At 31.8% G+C, this 21,302-nt stretch overlaps 6 protein-coding genes, 1 long non-coding RNA gene and 1 other non-coding gene across 8 annotated transcripts; 5 read left to right on the top strand and 3 right to left on the bottom strand.

Annotated features, from left to right (window-relative positions):
* The first annotated feature begins 197 nt into the window (after positions 1 to 197).
* LOC128392074 (39S ribosomal protein L39, mitochondrial-like) lies at positions 198 to 2,040 on the top strand. Its single transcript, XM_053352055.1, has 2 exons — positions 198 to 826; positions 971 to 2,040. Exons 1-2 carry the CDS (start codon positions 320 to 322, stop codon positions 1,514 to 1,516), a joined length of 1,053 nt encoding a protein of 350 aa, XP_053208030.1. The 5' UTR covers positions 198 to 319; the 3' UTR covers positions 1,517 to 2,040.
* LOC128392077 (uncharacterized) lies at positions 1,607 to 2,798 on the bottom strand. The gene is made up of 2 exons (XR_008325927.1): positions 2,467 to 2,798; positions 1,607 to 2,269 (listed from the first exon to the last, which is right to left on the bottom strand). It is a non-coding gene; the product is annotated as an uncharacterized LOC128392077 (long non-coding RNA).
* Positions 2,799 to 2,971: 173 nt separating this feature from the next.
* LOC128392073 (apoptosis inhibitor 5-like) lies at positions 2,972 to 5,560 on the top strand. The gene is made up of 4 exons (XM_053352054.1): positions 2,972 to 3,186; positions 3,487 to 3,653; positions 3,734 to 4,046; positions 4,131 to 5,560. Exons 1-4 carry the CDS (start codon positions 3,118 to 3,120, stop codon positions 5,265 to 5,267), a joined length of 1,686 nt encoding a protein of 561 aa, XP_053208029.1. The 5' UTR covers positions 2,972 to 3,117; the 3' UTR covers positions 5,268 to 5,560.
* A 140-nt stretch (positions 5,561 to 5,700) lies between these two features.
* On the top strand, positions 5,701 to 6,405 carry LOC128392075 (uncharacterized). The gene is made up of 2 exons (XM_053352056.1): positions 5,701 to 6,116; positions 6,182 to 6,405. The coding sequence occupies exons 1-2, from the start codon at positions 5,900 to 5,902 to the stop codon at positions 6,403 to 6,405; spliced, it is 441 nt and encodes a 146-aa protein (XP_053208031.1). The 5' UTR covers positions 5,701 to 5,899.
* A 147-nt stretch (positions 6,406 to 6,552) lies between these two features.
* Positions 6,553 to 16,020, bottom strand: LOC128392071 (CSC1-like protein 1). Its single transcript, XM_053352053.1, has 11 exons — positions 15,671 to 16,020; positions 15,363 to 15,442; positions 14,500 to 14,914; positions 12,157 to 12,343; positions 11,328 to 11,901; positions 10,807 to 10,977; positions 10,513 to 10,675; positions 10,189 to 10,382; positions 9,733 to 10,061; positions 8,403 to 8,683; positions 6,553 to 8,070 (listed from the first exon to the last, which is right to left on the bottom strand). Exons 1-11 carry the CDS (start codon positions 15,866 to 15,868, stop codon positions 7,852 to 7,854), a joined length of 2,811 nt encoding a protein of 936 aa, XP_053208028.1. The 5' UTR covers positions 15,869 to 16,020; the 3' UTR covers positions 6,553 to 7,851.
* LOC128392076 (uncharacterized) lies at positions 12,353 to 13,690 on the top strand. Its single transcript, XM_053352058.1, has 2 exons — positions 12,353 to 12,697; positions 13,432 to 13,690. The coding sequence occupies exons 1-2, from the start codon at positions 12,550 to 12,552 to the stop codon at positions 13,662 to 13,664; spliced, it is 381 nt and encodes a 126-aa protein (XP_053208033.1). The 5' UTR covers positions 12,353 to 12,549; the 3' UTR covers positions 13,665 to 13,690.
* A 401-nt stretch (positions 16,021 to 16,421) lies between the features above and the next one.
* Positions 16,422 to 16,493, top strand: Trnaa-ugc (transfer RNA alanine (anticodon UGC)). Its single transcript has one exon. It is a non-coding gene; the product is annotated as a tRNA-Ala (tRNA).
* Positions 16,494 to 17,183: 690 nt separating this feature from the next.
* Positions 17,184 to 21,010, bottom strand: LOC128392069 (phosphatidylinositol 4,5-bisphosphate 3-kinase catalytic subunit beta isoform-like). The gene is made up of 6 exons (XM_053352051.1): positions 20,719 to 21,010; positions 20,424 to 20,652; positions 19,952 to 20,340; positions 19,799 to 19,868; positions 18,153 to 19,739; positions 17,184 to 18,085 (listed from the first exon to the last, which is right to left on the bottom strand). The coding sequence occupies exons 1-6, from the start codon at positions 20,899 to 20,901 to the stop codon at positions 17,304 to 17,306; spliced, it is 3,240 nt and encodes a 1,079-aa protein (XP_053208026.1). The 5' UTR covers positions 20,902 to 21,010; the 3' UTR covers positions 17,184 to 17,303.
* Between the last annotated feature and the right edge of the window lie 292 nt (positions 21,011 to 21,302).

Here is a 21,302-nt window from a genome sequence, read left to right as displayed (position 1 = left end):
TTAAGTCAGTCAGGTTAGGTTCAGTTCAGGTCGAAGGCTTTGGACATTTCGAATCGATAAATTTTGAGATGAAAAATTTTTCGAAAAACTTGGAGATTTGAAAATCGCGCCGCTCGAGGAATAGCTGACCTTTGAAATTTTTGTTCTTTTGCTGTGAAAATAAGTGAACATGTTGAGTTTAGTTTTCTTTTGATTTAGAAAATTATTTTTCTTAATTATCTAATTAGTTATGTGTTCGGTTAATGTTTAATTGTTTTTTTTACCATTTAATTGATTTACTCTTTTTCTCTCTTTGTTTGACTTGTGTTCTTTTGTCAGAATGTTTCAAATTTCTTTAAGATTGACTACTCTTGGTTCTTGCTCTTCATCTTCTTCTAGTATTGTTTTTCCTTTGGGTAAAATATTTGATCGTTTTTTGGGTAAACGATTACAATCAAGTTTACCAGCATCTAATTATGATTATATTTTAGATAGAAGTGAATCAAATAGATTGAGAAATGAGATTTTCGATGATGAAAAGAAACGTCAATCACAATTGATTCCTAGGGTTGAAAAAATTCAAGTAAATGTTACCAATGTTAAACCTTACGAAGATGCAACTCTTATCATGAATAAACATCTATCTACACCTTATCATTGTGCTCAACATTTTTCTCAGTTAATCACTGAAAGGTCAATAATTGCCGCTATCGATGGTAAACACTTATGGGATATGCATCGACCTTTAACCAACGATTGTAACCTACAATTTAGACATTTTAAAGATGAAGATCCAACAGAGGTTAATAGAGCCTTTTGGAGGAGCTGTTCGTTTCTCTTAGGAATGGTAAGTCTTTGCTTGTTAATTTCTCTTCTAATCTCCATCTCTTTTTTTTTCTTCCTTAATTTTGTCCTTTCAAACGAAAAATTCTCAAAATTTTATTTTTGCTTCTCTTCTCCATTTTCGAATTTTGTTATTCTTATCATACAGATTGTGCAGCGAGCATTCAAAAGCGATATACCTGTTTACTTACATTCATGGCCCAAACCCTCAATTAAATCTGGTTGCTTTATTTATGATGTTCAATTACCTACTTTACATGATTGGAAACCTGATAAAGAGGAGATTCGTAGTTTAACTGGCATGTTTTGGAAATTAAATGCCTCAACAAAAGGTCATTTTGAAAGGCTTGATGTTAAACCTTCAGTGGCGAAAGAAATTTTCAAAGATAACAAATTTAAATCTCAACAAGTAGATGATATTGAAAAAGAAATTGGTTCAGAGGGTAAAATTTCACTTTACCGTTTATCTGATCATATTGATTTTAGTGTTGGTCCAATGATACCCGATCCTAGTCACATTGGTCGAGTCTCCGTTGCCTGTGTCCACAAATTAGACAGCGATATTGAAAATTTATACAGATTCCAAGGAGTAGCAACACCATCTAAACTTCCTATTCACTTTTACCCTTATCGTATTCTCCTGGATCGAGCTTCAAAACCAAGGACCAATATGATCCCACAATCACGGAATTAATTGTCTGTTAATTACTTATCAGTGTAAAAAAAACTAATTCAAATCTCCTGACATCCCTCATACACACATAATAATAGTTCATCTTCAAACACGAAAACAAAACAATTTTCATTTCAATAATTTGAAAATTTTACACAATTTCTGGTATGTCAAGGGTATCTAACTTTAAATCTAGTCTATTGTGACGTTAATTGTTTACAATTTAGTTTAGGAAGAAAATCTCTCTTTTAATGATGACAATATTTTGTAATTCTCACATGTTTAAGTATCTCTTTAATGCCCTTGAAAAACTGCCAAATAATAGCAATGTTTTTCTCGCCCTTTTACTTAGTTTTCCTTATTATCGTAATTGTTAATTACTCTATCCTATTCTGTGGATAAATTTAAATTAACTCATGCAACAATTAACAAGGTAATCGCTCAAAATGCTTGCCAATTATTACTTAATAGAAAGACGAAAATGATGAAAACATCCAAAAAAAAAGTTTTCTTTCTAATTAAACTTAATCATCAATAGAGTTCAATTCTGGCCATCCAAGATCAGTTTTTATTATCAAAGGTAAACCATGGTTCGTCTTTCGCGACTTTGGCCATTGATTGGGCACAAGAATTTCGGCAATTTCCTTTAGCAGATTGTTGCTTGTAAATTCAAACATTCACAAAGAACCAACATATGATCACCTCGGAGAAAAGGATCTTTGTAAAGAGTCACAGGAACCAAAAGAACATCAGATGCAGAAGTTTCAGCTTGACCTTAAGATTCGAATCAAGAAGAATAAATATTACAGGTGATTCGAGAGAGAGAGAAAGAGAGAGAACAAGATAAAGTCATATGATAATGAAAGAAGAGGAAACAAAGGAAAACAAAGGAAAATGAGTCTAGAATTTTGGCAAGAACACAAATGGAAAATGTGAAGAAATTAACAAGAGGGAAAAGGTTAGATTGTTACCTGTCGATGATCCATCAAAGTTCCAGATTGGACAATCACCAGGAGATGTTGGAATTCCATTGGAACTTCGTGATTTCGATCTCAAACTCTCCCCTGTTCCGACATCCGTGAGATTGAAATTGTCTCATCTCTTTGCCTCAAGGAGACAAAGAGATGAGAGATTGTCACACAATTGGATTTACTTTTATTCTTTATTCCCAATCTCCAATATGATTGACCATAAATCTTTTCAACTCTCTTTTCATGAGAATTTAAAAATTAGGAAGGTTTAAACTAGTTAATTGATAATCGTTTTAATTGTCGGTTTAAAAGGTTTACAATTAAAAGTTAAATTGATTAACTTGACGCTCGGAATAAATGAAAATTAGTAAACTTTCCCTGGGAAAAGAAAGAGAAAAAGAAAGGGAAACAAATTCGGCGAATCGGTTTCCATGGTTACGCCCAGGGAATGTCTCCTAATCTGTTTAGGAACCGAAACTCCGCCTCAGTAAAAAAATTTCACTTTTCTGGTTTATTAGGTTGTTGTTTATTGATTTTTAATTCATTTAATTGATTGTGACCCTTTAATTAGTTACCTATTGTCATTTACCTGTTTTTTACCTTTACCTTTTTCACCTCATTTGATGCTTTTGTAATTCAACCATCACCACAATGACTGCTATTGATAAAATGTATGACAACTACAACATCCTTGTGGATGCAGGGGATAAAATAACCGAGGTAAGAATTTTGATTTTTCTTTTAAATTTTCTTTTCTAATTAGATTTGATTTAGATTAATTGTTGAAACTTTTAAAAGATTGATTGTTACTGTTTGTTAGGTTTGCGTTTAACTGATAATATGGATCATTCACTGTGAATAAATGTTATCTTAAAAATGGTTGATTCTTTTTTTCTTCTCTTGAAATCGTCCATCTTTCAGCTTCTATATTGAGCTTTTTTTTATTCTTCTCTTTTACCATTTGTATTAATTCAACGTTTTTTTCTCTATTTGTTTCTTTTTTCTGTTATTTTTAAGCAGCATGAAGATAAATACCTGGAGATTCTTAGCTCTGTCAAAGGTTCTGCTAACGAGAAGAGACTTGCTTCTCAATTTATCATCAAATTTTTTAAACATTTCCCTACACATTTCAATGCTGCAATTGATGCATTACTTGATCTTTGTGAAGATGATGATATCAACATAAGGTAAGTGTCAATAGTTTTTGATTGTTTGTCTTGCTTATCGTTTGACTTTTCATCTTATTGTTTCTTTATTTTTTTAACAGAAAACAAGCTATAAAAGATTTACCTTCCATTTGTAAGGATTGTAAGGAATATGTTCCTCGGATCACTGACATTCTTGCCCAATTACTTTTGGCCGAAGATACCACCGAATTACAAATAGTTAACAATTCGTTGATTGCCGTTTGTAAATTAGACCCGAGAGGTTTTCTAGGAGGTATTTTCTTACAAATCGAAAGTGGAGAAGATATGACCAAGGAGCGCGTTCTTAAATTCTTATCTACCAAGATGAAAACTCTTCCTGAGGACACATGGACAAAAGAAGATGAAGAATTTATTCTCCAAGAGAGTCGTAAAGTAAGTCTAATATTATCATCAAATATTCTTGAACATTTTGTTAGAATATTTATTCTAATTTTTTCTTTCTCTCTTTCTTTAAAGGCTTTATTAGAAACTTGTACAAAGGAAGATTTCATGTGTCTCATGAATGTTTTATCCAGTCTCAAGATATCCAAAACAATCACCGCTCAACAAGTTCTAATTGATATGATTACTGAACATGCTGAATTAGATAGTCCCTTCAACCCAGCGGAACCTGAAATGATTGAAAAGTTTTGTATGTGTGTTAAAGCAGCGATCCCGCACTTTTCACCCTTTGTACCATCAAATCTTTTCGTTCAATACATTTGTACTCAAATTATTCCTTGCATGAACGAAATGGTTGCCTCTGTAACTGGTGAAATGGCCGACACGGAAGTGGAATGTCTCCAACAATTAGCTGAACTGTCTACTTTCATTCAACCAACCAACACGAATCTCCCGATCAACCTGGACGAATGTCAAGAATTGGTATTCAGTAAACTGTTTGACTACATGCCATCGCCCTCTCTTTCAATAGAAACCGAGGAAAAGTCAGAAGAACCAAGTCTTCAATTATTTCCTCTTGAGTCTCTAATGTACACACTTTACACTTTGAGCATCCACAATCCAGAGTTCAACTCAAAAGTAGAAGAGGAAAGAATGAAAGATTACAAGTTACGACTTCAATATTTGGCTCGATTGATTCAAGGTTACATTAAGAAAGCACGAGATGCCACTTCTAGTGACAAAAAAACAATACCAGAGAGCGATGAGACTCGAGCCAACGCAATGACCCTGCGAACTGCAACCAACATCAACACTCTGGTTAAAGAGCTTTTCCATCCCAAGCCCGCAAGCAAAAGTAGTGTCAGTTTAAGCTGGAAACCGATAAAAACAAAAGCCGCAGCCATCAAGCGATCTAATTCTAACCTTGATCCAAACAATGGGCAAACCACTGCGACAACAAAAACCGAGGAGACCACAACTAATCCTACTAATCCAAAGAGGAAACCAATCACAGCCCCAGAAGATTCAAGTCCAAAGAAAACACAAAGGCAACTTTACGCTCCTCCAAGTGGTAAATTTAGCCACAATTTCCGTGGAGGATATCAAAATAATCGTGGACGAGGTCGTGGAATGGGAGGTGGTGGCGGTGGAGGTTTTCGCGGAGGAAACAGAGGCCGTAACAATAGATACAGCAAAAGATACTCTTATTAGAAAATTACTCCACTCAATTCACCCATTTTCTCATTAAACCTGCTGTTTATCAATCTCAGGACAAATTGGAAACAATTCTAGCTCTTCATGGATCAATCTTTTTCCCCTTCAATCGACAAACCTCCCAGCAAATTAACTTAACAACGTTAACAATCAACAAAAAAAAATCAATTCATCAATTCACATTTAAAGCCAAAAAAAATCATTGATTGTATCAACAAATATCTGGAAAAAAAATTACTATTTAGGTCGAAGAAGAAATTAAATTAAAAGCAAAATCTTTTTCACAATTACATCGTAACAATTATCCAATTTATTTCACAATTTAAAATTACCCAAAACAAAACAATCAACTAATTAAATCCAAACAGAATAAAATTGACCATTGACAAGAAAAAATTCTGTAAATCAACTACTCTCCAATAGATCAATCAAATGAATAAACAACAATTTCTCCGATTGATTAAATCAACTAACAAACAATTAAACAATCTTCCAACTCCAATAATCATCCTTAACAAATCACAACAATTTAATATGTTTAGATATCCGAATGAGAGACAATTGGAAATATTTTCTTCATGGTGAAACCCAAAGTTTGACTGAATTTAAAGTGTAACAATTAAACTGCCATGAAATTAAAACGGGAAATTCGTAAGCCAATTAAGATAACTGTTAGACCAAGTGAATTAGTGGAAAGGTCAACAATTAACCCGTACAAACATCACAAGAAAAAAAAAGCCCGAGAAAAATTAGCGATTTTAACTCAAGATTTAGATGAGGCCGATGGTCACTTTGGCGTTTTCAACGTGATCGGATTAGTTTTATTATTCATCTACCAATCAATAGGTAAGGTAATCGATTAACTGTCAACAATTAACTAATCATATCTCTCTCTCTCTCTTGATTTCTAGTGATTTTACCTTTCATCTGGTCGGGATTATTATCAACCTTTTACGAATTCGGAAGTTCAAATAGTAAAACTGATCTTTTGATCGACGAACTCGGAACTTTCAGTCCTCTGGAAGCCGATCAACGAAATATAATCGAGGCGATGGTCCTTCGGATTAATACAATTACTAAATTGCTCGAAACAATTTGCTCCAATACGAAATGTCCTTTTTATCCTTATCTTTGAATACGAAAAAGTTTGTTAAGGATAATCAAGTAAATGAAAGACGATTTATTTTAACAATTAAAACAATTATGTTTATATTCATTGAACTGATTTGTTTTTCAACTGTTAATAACATTGATTATTAATTAACTGTTGTTTGTATCAACATTGATTGATTGCTCTTCTTTAATTATCCAATTTGATTTAGTTTATCAATGAAAACTTGACAATTCGCTTCATTTCATTTCTTGGTGTTGTTGTTGGTGATTTACAATTAATACAAAACAGAACAATTTAGATTAGGATAATTTCATTTGATACAATCGCAATTCTCATTATTATTACAATTAACTATTTTCCAGTTATAATTACAATCAAAAAAAAGGCAAGAGATACAATTGATTACAATGTTTTAACTGTTTGAAATCCGAGTTTGTGTTTCTTGATGATACAACTTGTTAACCAAAATAATTAATTTATGTATTTAAATAATTGTGAGTGTATTATGCATCTAAAAAGTTAATTAATTAGGTTTTCGCTTCTTGTTTTCCTCTCGTAATTGTAAAATTGATTACGATTTGATTTAGTTGAAAGGTTTTTCGATTTGTATATTGATGTTAAGGTTAATTAACTCAAAAAAAAGGGAATCTCGATGAAATAGTTAATGTCATTCGAATTGATTAGCTCCATGATTAAGTTTTTTTTTCATAATATCATCGTAATCAATTTGTATCCTTTTCCCTGTGATTAAAATAGTTTGATTATGATTCTAATCATCAGCAGTTCTGCTTCCTTATTTACTTTCAATCTCTCTTGTTGTCCATTCAACTTTTGATTGTTTGATTTGTGATATACAGAAAAAAAGACTTAATCATCATCGTTAATTGTTTAAGTTGATTTGTTGTTGTTGTTGACTAGTATCTTAATCTGTTTCATCTAAAAATCTAAATAACAGTTTTAGTTTTGTTAATTAATTTAAGGTTTGGATTAAAAAAGGTTGAGTTTCTGAAAAGATTTCTCATCAATGAGAAATCAATATTTAGAAAGAGAGGGAAAGGGAGAGATTTTTTGAGAGAGAAATGAGTGAGTGATATTAGATGAGAGAAAGAAAGGAGAAGAGAGAGAGAGAGAGAGAGAGAGAGAGAGAGAGAGAGAGAGAGATTAAATAGGAAGAGAGAAAAATGGTTCCATGAAGATTCGATGAAGAATTTGAAAAAAATTCTGAGAAATTGTTCCATTTTCTCTTGCTAATTCATCGTTGTTGTTTTAGTAGTGAATAGATGTTGGTGTTAATTTCAATCATGATTAAGTAATTGATTTGATTCAATTATCACTGTTATTAAAATCTGATCTTTTCTCCTTCCCGATAAATTGATGTGCTTTGTATGAGAACAGCACCATTCTTAAGATCAGCTGTTTGGTTCTTCATTTAAATTCTAATTAAGTGCTAACAATTATCTCTCAATATCATGTTGTTAATGAAGAGATATTCAAACGCGTGCTCGATTCACTTGAGGTCATAGGTACACTCGTCGGTGTCGGTGTTAGAGATCCATAATTACGAGTTGTCTGAGATTCTGGAGGGACGATACCGTTAACATTAAGATCAAAAAGCACAGGAGGTAAATACGAACATGCACAGAACTCCTTTAAATTGGTTCGTTTTGATGCACGTCGAGTAGTAGACTAGAAAAGAAAAAGAAACAATCAATTAATAACGAGAATGAATGATAAAGTTCACACACACAATCACGATGATGATGATGATAAAAACCTAAATTCAATTTACTACTCATGGTTTTCATGTAACAGAAAGAAAAACTAATTATTCAATTAACATTAACAACCAGATAACTGATTAAATAATCAGACACGCACACACATAGGAAAAAAAAGTATAACAATAAACAATAGTTATCATGATTACTGTGCATAGTTAATAATAAGAAATGTTAAACAATTAGAGTTGAAATATAATCATCATCATCATCATCATCATGGTGTTTGGATCAGCTTACATTGTAAGTTAAATGATTGATATTCCAGAAACAATGGAAAAAACAATGACCGGAGAAAATGATTGTTGCAATGATGACCAACACTAGACAAACTTTCGTTAAACTACTTTGTCCAGTTCGAAGAAAGCAAAAGGTGAATATTTGAAAAATCATCATGAGTATCGCGATGTGGAAAAAGGTTATAGCCGTTGAATGAATTCGTCCATTGATTTTACTTGGCGTATAAACGTAGTAAATATTGTATCGATCGACAATGTGTTTAACCACCATGTAGAGTAAACCTAATGATTAAGAAAGAAAGTAAATAATTAGTAACTTATTTATAATTTAGTTTCGATTGTGTTGAGAGAGAATCAAAATCAATTAAGTTGTTGAGTGAAATCAAATCTAAAAATCTGATAATACATTAATAGATTGTATCGATTGGTAACTAATGAATTAGTTATAATCATTAATCATTAAGTTAATGTAGCTTATTAAGTTAATTATTTTGTTCATCGACGTTAACAGATTAAAACTCAATTAGTTATAACCATTGTTAATTTTGTGACAATAAACAAGTTCAAAGCATAAAAAAAACTAAAATAATGACTTTAAATCATATCCATTGATAATGATTTAGTTTAATTTGGTTTTAATTGTGTTAATTGCCCATTTAAATTATCATTAAACTGCTACAATTTACATCAATAACAATATCACAGTTATAAAATAATTTCTCATCATCATCATGATTATTAAAGAAACGATTTAAATTGTAATCAATATGGTTCAAGTTAAATTAAACAATAAACCACAACAATCAACAATCAATAGGGAAAAAGGTAAGTTAGTTGATTTTGTTCAATCTCTAAGTAACTAATTATTTATACTGATTGTAAACCAGGAAAAAAAATAAAGTGAAAAAGAAACTTAATTGTCAATCAATAATCTCCCAGTCAATTATTGACTGATTATTGAAATGATGATGATTATTAACACGAGAAGAGTAAAAAGTTTGTTGCTCTTTCCTTTTCCGGCAACAGAAATATAATATATCCAAGTAATCAAAGATAATTAATAGTTGATATTATTAGTAAATTATCATTACCATTGTAATGAATATGGTCTTTCAATGAATTAAGTGATTACTATTTTTATATAAATACTTTACTATTATGATAACAATCAAAATAATAATGTGTATATATAAAATTGACTTGAGGTTTTGTAGGATTGATTGTTTTGCTTTCTATCTTATTGATTGATTGATTGAAGTTTTAAATGTAAATCAACTGTAAAGAAAAGAAGTACCAAATAAACTAACGTTAAATTGTAACAATTAACTTACCACATGGAGCAATCAATGGACAAGAAAGACTGTAGGTTACAACCATACAAAAGATGAGAAGGAATCGAGGATAACGAATACCGAATTGAAAATCGAAGATAACTTGTTGTCGAGCATTCTCATATTCGGCCGGTGTTTTCGAGGAGAAAGTATAATAAAAGAAGTAAAGAAATAATTCAGGAAAACGTAATAACTCCATAGCATTTCCTAGTAAAGTTGATTGTAGAACATAATTTACAAAGAAGGCTCCATTATCCACTGGAAATAAACATTCCCAGTTGAATTTTTTAAAATTTTTGGTTGCCAATGATTCAAGTAAAGCAGAAGCACTAATATAATTAAGAGAGAGAGAGAGAGAGAGAGAGAGAGAGAAATAATAATAATTATTAGTTAATTGTACAAGGGAGACAAATTCAAATTCAAATGGAGGTAAACAATTAGTTCTCGGTAACTAACCTAGTTAAACCTAAAGAAGGTAAAATAATGACCATCATAATTAAAAATAAATAAACTTTCCACATGATTGAGTGATTTAAATCTGACATTGTCTTGTAAGGCAAATATTGGGAGGCTAATATAACAAATGAAGGTAATATGATAGCAGCGATAACCATTAAAAGAGGTGCAAGATATTCAGCAGCAAATGGAGTCTGTAATTAGAGAGAGAGAGAGAGAAAAGAGTTTAATTAATAATGACATTTGATTAACATTGGAAATGATATCATTTCTTTTGAAAAATATTATCTGGATAAGAATTAGATTTATATATAATATAATTACCACTGCAGTTAGACCAGTTTCAAGGGTTTCCTGGATTTTAAGAACTGACAGATAAGATAAAACGATTAATGGTGTTGATAGGAAGAAAAATAAAACAAATAAACAAAGATGAACAATAATCCGACGCATCCAGATTAGCTTATAATCAACAGCGATATCATCCCTGGGTGAGAAAATAAAAAGAGTAGATAAATCAAAGATTAATGATTAGATATTATGAAAGTATTTATAATAATAATAATCGATCCATTGTAATTCTAAGTGCAAGTGACATTATTTGTCTAATTGTCTCACCAATTGATATCATCTGGATAAGGTGCATAACTGACCAGCCATCGAGTTGTTTCAAATTCATCAGAACCTTGGTGAAATAATTTCCTGATTGCAGTTCCAAGTCGAAAGCAGCAATTACATGGGAAAAGTGTACATGATTCCTCTTGATTTTTTCGTAAGGCTCGATAAACTCTGTTGATATAATAACATGAAAAGAGAAATGATATTACAAAAATATGATTAAAGTGCAAAAATAAATGTAAACAAGAGAGAGAGAGAGGGAGAGGGAGAGATGATGACGAGAGAGTAAAAAGGAAATAGGAAACAGGAAAATTGCTCTACTATTATTAATCTACAGAGTAATTAGATATATATTTAAAGGGACAGGATGATCCCCAATTATTATATTGGAAACCATTGTGATTGACAATTAGAAAAAATAATGATAATTGTTATTGGAAGTAGGTGTTAATGGTTGTTTATGATTCTGATTGAAATTTTGATAGAAATTGATAAATAGTTGATTATCATGATTTTCTTACTTTTGAGCCATTTTTTCATTCTGGAAAGTGATAAATGCTGAACCTGATGGATCTGAGATGCATGTTCGAAACTCCTTTTCAATTTCTCTTTCCAATTCTTGCTCTCGACCTTCATAATAAGAGATACCATCGACTTTATCACAGCCACAACAGCTATATGGTCCTAAGTGACCAAGAAAATAGGGATAAACATCACACCTTTTGTGATACTCATTAAGATACTCTTCACAATAGTATTTAGCATTGGCAACATTATTATATTCAAGATGAAGGGTTTTCAGTATTCGAGTATTATAAACAAATTGAATTCCCTCAATGATAACATCGGGAAACAATTGATTAAGATGAGCTGCCAATCCATCCTTGGATCGTTTTGATTTAGGTATTCGACGAATATAAAGTGTCCTCTTTACAATTCGCAACTCGTCCGCTTTTATACGCTTTGAAAAGTGACACATAAACGCAATTCCAACAGGTAATAAGAGTATTGAGATAATTACATGAGCCCATAAGAGATTCTCATCTCCGCCAATATTGGAAACGGTTGTTCGGCCAAAGGGTTTATTCCAAGGCTCTAAAGTAGAAATTATATACAAAAAAAAAGCAGATTAATTAACAATCAACAATTAATTTCTTCAAACAAAGAAAAAAAGAGTTTAAATCGTCATCATTATATTATTCCAAGAAGAAAAAGATATTTAAACATTTCTCTTTCTTTTCTGTTGTTGTTAGTGTTGTTATAATATTCGTGGAAAACATAATCTAAATGAATAACAAATCTTGTTTATAGTTGATTGTTTGTTTCTTGTTTATGTCATATGATATTTACCTGTGTTCCCTTGAAGATTGATGGGCAATATGATAAACATACAGATGAAAGTCAACAGTGTTAGAAAGTAAATGATATAACGTTGAAAGATCAGGTATTGGACAGCATCACTCCCTTTCTTTGCTAATATATCTCGATCCTTAATACACAAAATATCACATAACCAGTAACCAATCTCGGTGGTTGACTATTAGGAGAAAGGAAAAACATTATTAGTATTGACCATTAGGACCATTATTTGGGTTGGAGTTTGTTTTCTCAAGTTCAAAGTTACAAGAGAAACAAAGAAAATCATAGATCTATTTTTGAACGAAAAACATTTTGGAAAAGGAAATCAAAGGAAATTAAAGGAAATTCATCATTAAAGTTAATTGTTAATTGTTCTTCTTAATCATGTCGACTAAACGAAAACCAAGATTTAGTGTTCTACCTTCGTGGATTGGTAAAAGTGCCATTGAAAAAGATAATCAAGTTTCGGGTGAATATATTTCAATTCTCAATACCATTGGGTTGATTTGTCTTTTTATATTCAATGTTCTTGGTGAGTTATTATCATTATTTTAATTATCGAATTAATTGTTGTAATTATATTTGTTTATATTGGTTGAAAGGTTGAATGTATGTAAACATCATTATAATGGTGAAAAATTAAATTGTCAAATGTCAATCATGATTGTCAATCAATAGTTACAAATATAATCATAAATGATAATTCATGTGATGAGAAAAATAATAATAATAATAATGATAATCAATCTTATCTTGAGTTAGTTGTTAAGGTAATCAACTAATTGTTACAATTAATGATAATCATTTGTTAACATTTAATCATAAATAGAAGATAGCAAATGAAAAGGATTAACACAATTGTCAACACACTTAATCAATGAGTATTAATAATTAAGTGCAGTTTGGTTTCAGGTTAATCCTATTATATACTTGTAAAGCTGTAAATGATTAAGTATTAATCATAACAATAATAATGTTATTATATTATCATAATCGTGTAACAATTAAGGATTTTATGTGAATGTGAGAAAGTGATAAGATGATCAGTTAATTGTAATAATAATAAAATAGTGATGATGATACTTATTATGTTTAGAAGGAGTTAATTTCTAATATCATTTTTCAATTTCATTTCTCCAATTTAACCTACAACTAAATTAGAAAATGAGATTAATGATATAATATAATTATAATTGCAAGAACAATTAACTCAATAATAAATGTGAAATCAAAGTAATCAGTAAATTTTTCTTTGTATTCATTCAGTTACTATTCCGTTAGTATGGGCTGGTTTCTTGGGAATTTATTATTCTGAAACTTTAGCTCCTCGAGTACCAAGTATAAGCAATCAATTAATTAATTCACAAGGAAGACCAATTAATTTGACAGTGTTAACAGAAAATATTATCGAATCAATGATAATTAGAATTAACTTTTTAAGTCAATTATTAATCAAAATCTGTGATAGACTTAACTGTTCAGAAATAATTACAATTTAACCTGATTAAAAAGAAACTAACTGTTAATTGTTGTCATTTTCTATCTCTGTCTCTCTCTCTCTTAATTATTATGGATCTGATTAGTTATTATTCCTCTGGTCAAGACTGGTCTTCTTGGAATCACATATCCTGGGGCATTTGGCTTCAGAGAATCGGCTAATCTTACTTCAATAAACGAAACTTTAAGAAAACAAGATGGCGATTTATTTGAGTCCATGGTTACCCGATTAAATAAGTTGAACAAGGTTATCGTTGCATTTTGTCAGACCAACGATTGTGATTAACAATCGACTTGATGATAATTAGATGCGTAAAAAGAGAGAGAGAGAGTGAAGGGAAAATCCTATCGACTTTTACTATTAAGTGAAAAGAAAACTAATCAAGAGAATTTGAAAACACGAAAAGAGAAATAGTTTACAATCAGAGAGAAAGATGATAAAGAAAAAGGAAAATGTCAATTGGAATGGAAATCACATAATCATCATGTTCAGGATTAACTAATCAAAATTAAATGACAATTATCACAAGAAGAAGAAGCTGTAAAACATTTGAAGAATTAACCTAAGTGATTCTATGTAAATACTAAATTAAAATGAAGATGTTACTGGTTTTCAATATTCCACAAGGTCAACAATGATGTAGCATTTCCATAGATGTAAAAAAAGGAGATACTCCTTGAATATCTAATAAATTACCATCGGTTTGTTCATGGAATCATCATCATGAAAGATTATTGATTTTTCACTCTCGTTGTAACTTAATTAATTATCCTTAGAGTCTTGATATCATTTAGAGGGATTTTCTAAGTTTCTTGTTCTCTGATTGAATTTCTTACCATAGACCGATCAAAAATTGATCTGGTTCTTCTTGTGGTTGTTTCATGATTGGTATTATCTCCACCGCTCATTCCGATATCGCAGTTAACTTGTTCACTAGTTGGTCGATAGTTTCCATTACTATTACCATTACTTCCGCTAGTGTCAGTTTTAATTGAATTAGATGATGAACCAGGGATACTACGGCGAGTTTGAACTGATAGATGAGTTTCATTTTCTAATTCACCATCACATTGAATATCTACACTTGTCTCAATATTATTCATTTCCTGTCTAATTGACATATCAGCTGCTGTGGGTGGTAATAGAAGATGGCTAAATTTTTGATGATCATGATCATGGTGATCAGTGTAAATTGCTGCTCTCCTTGGTTCACGACGATTCTCTCTATCACCATAAATAAATTGAATCCAACTAAAAAAGATGGAGAAGATAAAGAGAGAGAGAGAGAGAGAGAGAGATAGAAATAAATAGACAAAAGGGAGAAAAGAAAAGAATAAAAAAACATAAGTGAATCAATCAGATAACTTTTTTTGACAATCAAAGCGTATATTAAATGCAATATGAGATTTCATGAGAATCAAGGTCAGCATGTAATGATAATCATCAGAAAGACAAAAGTATAACACCATAGACAATTAAACATTTAAATGAGACTATGGAGAGTTGATGTTTCTATTACATATATTAAACATCATCATCATCATGAAAATGAGAAAGAGAAAAAGAAAGAGATTTGCAACCTCTAATCAGCTTTGCACATTTTCAACTCAATTAATCTTGTTTTTTGTTTGACTCTTTGATTCCATGTTATGTAAGTGAATATAATCAATAATGAATTGAAAAAGAAAACACAACCTACCCTTTGTGGGTTCTTGTCAATTGACTAGATTTACGATTCCATGCATTGTTACGGATAGCAGAAAATAATACTATCATAGACTGTAAAGAAAAAAGAGAATAGAGAAAAAGAATTAAAGATTTCGCTTGTTAGAGAAAAAGGTGTTCCTATTATGTGTGTATTGTGTTAGTATTTGTTTAGAGAGAAGAGAGAGAGAGAGAAAGGAAAACCATTATCTCTCTGGTTAGAGTTAGAGAACAGGTAAAATTGGATTTAAAACAGAGATAAGAGAAGGTGTAAAAAAGGAACATTTTTTTCTATATTCTTACCGCAAAAATAATCGAATTAATTATTAAATTAGCAGGAATACCTTCCCAGCCTCTATCAAATTCATAACTACTAATGTTAAGTGAAAATATTTGACCACATTTAACTGATGGAGCATCAGAGTTTTTGGGAGAAGATGAAAATGGTAAATGAGATGATAATGTTGTTGGAGAGAAACGATGATTTCTTGGTGAGGCCATTGGAAATTTAAGATTTTCGAAGACTTAAAAGGCCTTCTAATGGCGTTGAGTGAACTATTTTCTTCTTTTATATTCACAATTAGATTGATGACGACAAGAGAAACAAAATAAATACAAATCACTACAAATTCGGTGACAACAACATAATAAAATAATTTCCAATTGAAGATGAGAGAAAAGAATCAAAATAATCTCCACCTGGTGAGTGAAATTCGAATTCTTTTGCGCATGCGCAAGTTAAAAGAAAAGCAATTGACACTTTTGTTTACATTTCTATCTAAATTTTGTTTCTTTTTATTTATCTCATGTGATTTGTTGACTTTTCCTGTTCGAGCAATTTTGTCGGAATATTTGGAGAGATTTTCCATGTAACCAAGAGGAGAATTTGTTGAGAGAGAGAGAAGGTTTTTTTATTTGAGATGGTGAGTTGAGTGTTGAAGGAAAATTAAATGAAAAGAAATTGAAAAAGTGAAAAGATGAGCCGAAAAAGTGGAAAAAGAGAAAAAATGAAATCAGTGATTAGATGAAAAATATCAGCAATTTACTTCGTGTTGGGGATGTGGCTCAGTGGTAGAGCGTTCGCTTTGCATGTGAAAGGCCCCGGGTTCGATCCCCGGCATCTCCAATGATTTTTTGCTCGAACAAATTTTTTTTCTTTTTCTCTTGAAATCTCATCGTTTCTCTCACTCTTGTTCGGCTTTGTTTTTATCTATTTACAATGAGAACTTTTTTCCACCTCCAATCAGATAATTTCTCTTTAATTGTTCTTTAATTCTCATAGAATAATTAAAATTAATTTAATTGTCGCCGGTTTTTTATCTTCGTCTTTTCGATACATCGATTCGATTTTTCGATTTTTCGTTTTTTTCTCTTTGATTTTTGTTCACAATTCTTCAAGCTCGTTGATCAATTCGATTCTTAATGGGTTAATTATTTTTCACTTTTAACTGTCGAGATTAATTTGATTCTCTTTTCATTTGTTTTCAATTTTCCTTCAATTAACATGGTTCTAGCAATTTGGTTAATTATTGTAATCTCTTCACTATTTACACTAATTGGTATCATAATTGTTTCTAATTTAATATCTTTCCTATTTTCCGAATCCGATTCACGTGATTACATTAATGGTGAATCGATTAACAATCCAATTGAGAGACACAATCGTCACAATGATGATTCAATTCCACCTTCATTAGCTGAATATTCAACGTCCAGTTTAGTTAATGTCCCAACAAATGATGTGCCCGATCAATTGGTCAAGAAACGAAAGGTCAGCTATTACAGTTGGGCAACACTAAGGTAACATCAAATTCAATTGGAAACAATTTAAATGGAATTTTTAATTGTTATTCTTTAAATTATAAATTTCGCCCCATTTTGTGAACAATTTAAATAAAAAGAAAAAAATGATTTTTGTTGATAATCAATTGTTGTGTTAATTGTTATCCTTGGCGATATTGTGAGCTAACCAATTGATGTTTGTTTTCCAACTATTTTTCAAGGCTTCGTCAAATTTTGACCTGAAATGGGCTAAGGCTTCTTCTTGGGTGTAATCGAGGACAAGAGTTTCCCGAAGATAGTCCAGGTCACGGATTGACGATAATTCGGGAATTCCCGTTGAGAGCATCATTGCGAAAAGTGATAATATAAAGTGACCTTTTTTCCATAAGATGATAAATGCTTGTTCACAGGTTGATTGGAAGGTGTTAAAGTCCGCTCTTCGAGTACCACCGGCGGTGATTACATAGACGAAATCATTGGTTAATACGAAGGGAACTCGCTCACGACGGATGCCAAATTTTTCCTTAAATTTACCAAGAATATGACCAAAGTCAATGTGTAAAATTTGACCGTTTGATTTGACCAGAATATTATCTGAATGTCGATCGGCAATACCGAGTACATAAGTGGCCACCGAGTAACTGGCACACGAAAGGGTAAACTGTTGAATGGCCTGAGTTAGTGTTGATTCCGTTGTATTGTGAGATTTGAGCCAATTAAGAAGTGAGGCTTTGTTGAATGCTGAGGTCGCTTTCATTGAGTTACTTTTCTGTATCTTGGCCAGTGTTTGAGTCGAAGGTACAACTTGAATGAGTCCAACACTTTTCTCCGTGGCGATAACCCGATAAGGTGTTAATCGAAGGTCAAGTCCTTCATCTTTCCACAGTTTATCCATAATACGAAACATTTGAAGGGTCAACATGTCCTGTCGCAAGTCTTAAAGGTCAAAACAAAAATCGAAAATTTAGTCCCAACTAATTGTCGCAAGTATCAATTCACTTACCGTCGCCGTTTTTAAATATAATTGACACTTCATCGGAACCTTGATCTGAATTATTGAAGACCAACCAAAGAGGTTTCATTTTACTGTCCATTAGTTTACATTTGTCCACCTTGATGGTTGACAATTTAATCCTTGGATCAAGAGGATTAGTGATCTGTCGAAGTGACTCCTTATAGTAGGACTGTTCTAGAATATCGTGCATAACCACGGTCAAAGTTCGTTCCTTTGATTCCTTCCGTTTGATTGATTCACGTTTAACTATTTCGTTCATATGTTTAAGCTTATTAATGGCTTCCATTTGTCTGAATAAATCTTTCATATGATCAATTGATCCTCGACAATAAGCTTCAAGTAAAAGTCCAAAATAAGTTGAGACACTTGGTTCGGACATTTCAGATCGAAGTAACCAAAATAGTTGGTGACCTAATCGACGATTAACTAATCCTCGTTCAAGTAAAAACAAGGCCAGGTCACAATAAAGGTAAGACTCGTATTTAAGTGCTTGAACTAATTGTAACAGGTAAAGGGATAAATCGTCATCGGACATTGATCTTAAACAAGAAACGGCATATGACCTAACGGTACAGTCAGCGTAGGCATAATCAAGCAGTTGAAGGGCAAGCTCAGGTTCCAGTTTCGGCCAGCGGTCAAGTAAACGTAACATTGAACAAACCGACAGATGATTTGACCAATTGACACAATTAAGTAAATAAGGTAATGCTGTTGGAAGGTAAAGAATTAGATCTTCACGAAAGTACCAAAGTAGTTCGCGATCTTTAGCGGCCATTTCGGTTAATGGATCTCGAGTACAAATCGATTTTAACTGTTCCAAATATCGAGATGATGGTGAATGGTCACCTGATCCTCGGGATTCTTTCGGGATCGTTGTCGTCGAAAGGGTCAATATCGTGTCCAGGGTCGGGTAATAAATGGCCGATTCTTGATTAGATTTGATTGATGAGTGTTTGGGAAAAGTGATTGTTAAGCAAGTCGATTCTAAACAGAATGGATTTGGTAAAACGGTTCCGAGTGGATTAAAATAATTCTCAGTCAGATCATCAATCGATTCGGGATAAGGCCACATTGGAAAAGTGTAACTACCCGTTTTTAATTGTCCACGATAATCAAAAAGTGGAGTGTTAACCCAACGTAATTGATTTGTTGTTATGTCACAAGAGATTTTTGAACTAAAGAAAACGGTTCGAGATCCTTTTCGAGATCGAACCATAATCTCGTTTAAAACGAGACAAAGTCGAGTCATTCGAGGAAGGTCACAAATAGAAATGTCGAAGGTCAAAGTTTCGTCCCAAGTCGCTGAACCTTCGGTACTTTCAACTTCACTTGTGGTCAATTGATGGGCTAACATGGAACCGCCGTGAAAGAGACCAACTGAAAGAGCTATTTTCACATCGTCCGAATGGTTAATTTTAATACAATTGTTAATTGTGATCGAAAATTTATCCTTGATTGCAAACGATGATTTCGGTTTGGCCTTTCGACGACTAGTTCCGGCCATTGTTGAATAAGCGATTGATGCACTTCGTTGACGAAAATCATCCGATTGATTTACTATGTAATTCTCAGCGACTGTCAAGATATAAGATTACAATTAGTTAACTAATTCAACAATAAAGTTAATCACTCACTTTCAATGTCTGAATTAGCGACAATTATGAACGATGGTACTTGGTAATCAGCCAATGATTCCCGAACATACTGTTGCAATGACAATTAAAAGATAATTAGAATGAAGAAAAAAAAATTCTAAACAATTAACTATTGAGACTATGGAGACAAACCTTGTAATTAATTAATTGTTGACAATCAAGAAGATACTCTTCTTGACCAAATATCTTGAAAGTGTAATTATTTTCATCGTAATCCAATTGATATTGTTGGAAAGCTAATTTAATCAAATCAACAGTTTTACTCATATAATTAACTGTCATTTCAATTGGATCTTTTAATTTAATTCGTGTTTGAATTTTAATTGTTCCACTTGATAAATGATCTTTCAAATATAAAGGAATCTCTTTCATTGGTTCAATTCGAACTGGATATTTGTATTTAACTTTATCGATCCACGAACCGTTTGACCGTTGGTCAGCAATCTCTTCACATCTTAACCTAACTCTCCAACGGAAGTCATTGATTTCAGAATTTTTCAAAGCATCGAATTCATGTAATCCTAAGATATGAAAAAGAAAATGAATTATTCAGAAAAGAAGAAGAACAAAAAAAGTTCGAATTTTTTTAAATGTTCTAATGTACCTTTTCCAATCAATGGACCAATTTGAGCGTTTAATTGTTTCGAGGCGATGTTACCCTTTCGTTCAAGCAATCGAAGTATCTTCATGAAAGGTTTCACATCGTTAATTGTTCTCGTCTCATCGATTTCCTCCTGTTCACCGGTGGTGAAATTAACACAGGTAAATATGTAACCCTGTCTATCGTAAAGGGCCCCGTACATTGGCAGATCACCGGCTAAATCAAAAACTTCCTAACAATTAGAGTAAACAATTAGTGGAACGGAAAATTGACCTTCGAGTATTACAAAGTTGATTACCTCTTTAATTTCAAACAATTTAGTCTCACTTGTGACTGTTAATGTTGTTATTAAACCATTTGGAATTAAAATGATCACTTCAATCTCGGGTTGATTGTAAATCGATGTCCATTCATTATAAATTTCACAATTAGCGTCACAATTTAACTTGGTATTAGTTGATGAACATTTCACATCAATCATATTGATTTAATTTAGTTTCAAGACTATTCTGATATTTTCTTTAATTTAAAAACATTACGAGCAATAAATTGATGTTTGTCATACTAATCATCAAGTTAAATTGTTTTCATCTCATAACAATCATAATTATGGTTTAAAAGGAAATTAATTGTTCATTGATTGTTAACCAACAACAACAGGAAATATTAACATCCGTTGATTTTTTTACAACCATAATGAAGCCTCAAAGTTAAAACTGATAATCAACAGTTGAACCTTAATCAATGAAGATCAAAGTTGAATGAGTTAATTGATTTTAAATCAACAACAACAATTAAAACAACAATTAGTCAACTTTAAAGTCACAATCAAAATCCACTCAAACTGACTAACCTTTTCCAACCCAATTCTTCAAAATCAAA

This window comes from Panonychus citri, unplaced genomic scaffold, assembly GCF_014898815.1.
Source record: "Panonychus citri isolate SS breed McGregor unplaced genomic scaffold, ASM1489881v1 Contig00135, whole genome shotgun sequence".
Classification (NCBI taxonomy): Eukaryota; Metazoa; Arthropoda; class Arachnida; order Trombidiformes; family Tetranychidae; genus Panonychus; species Panonychus citri.
This window is presented reverse-complemented; position numbering and strand designations above follow the sequence as displayed.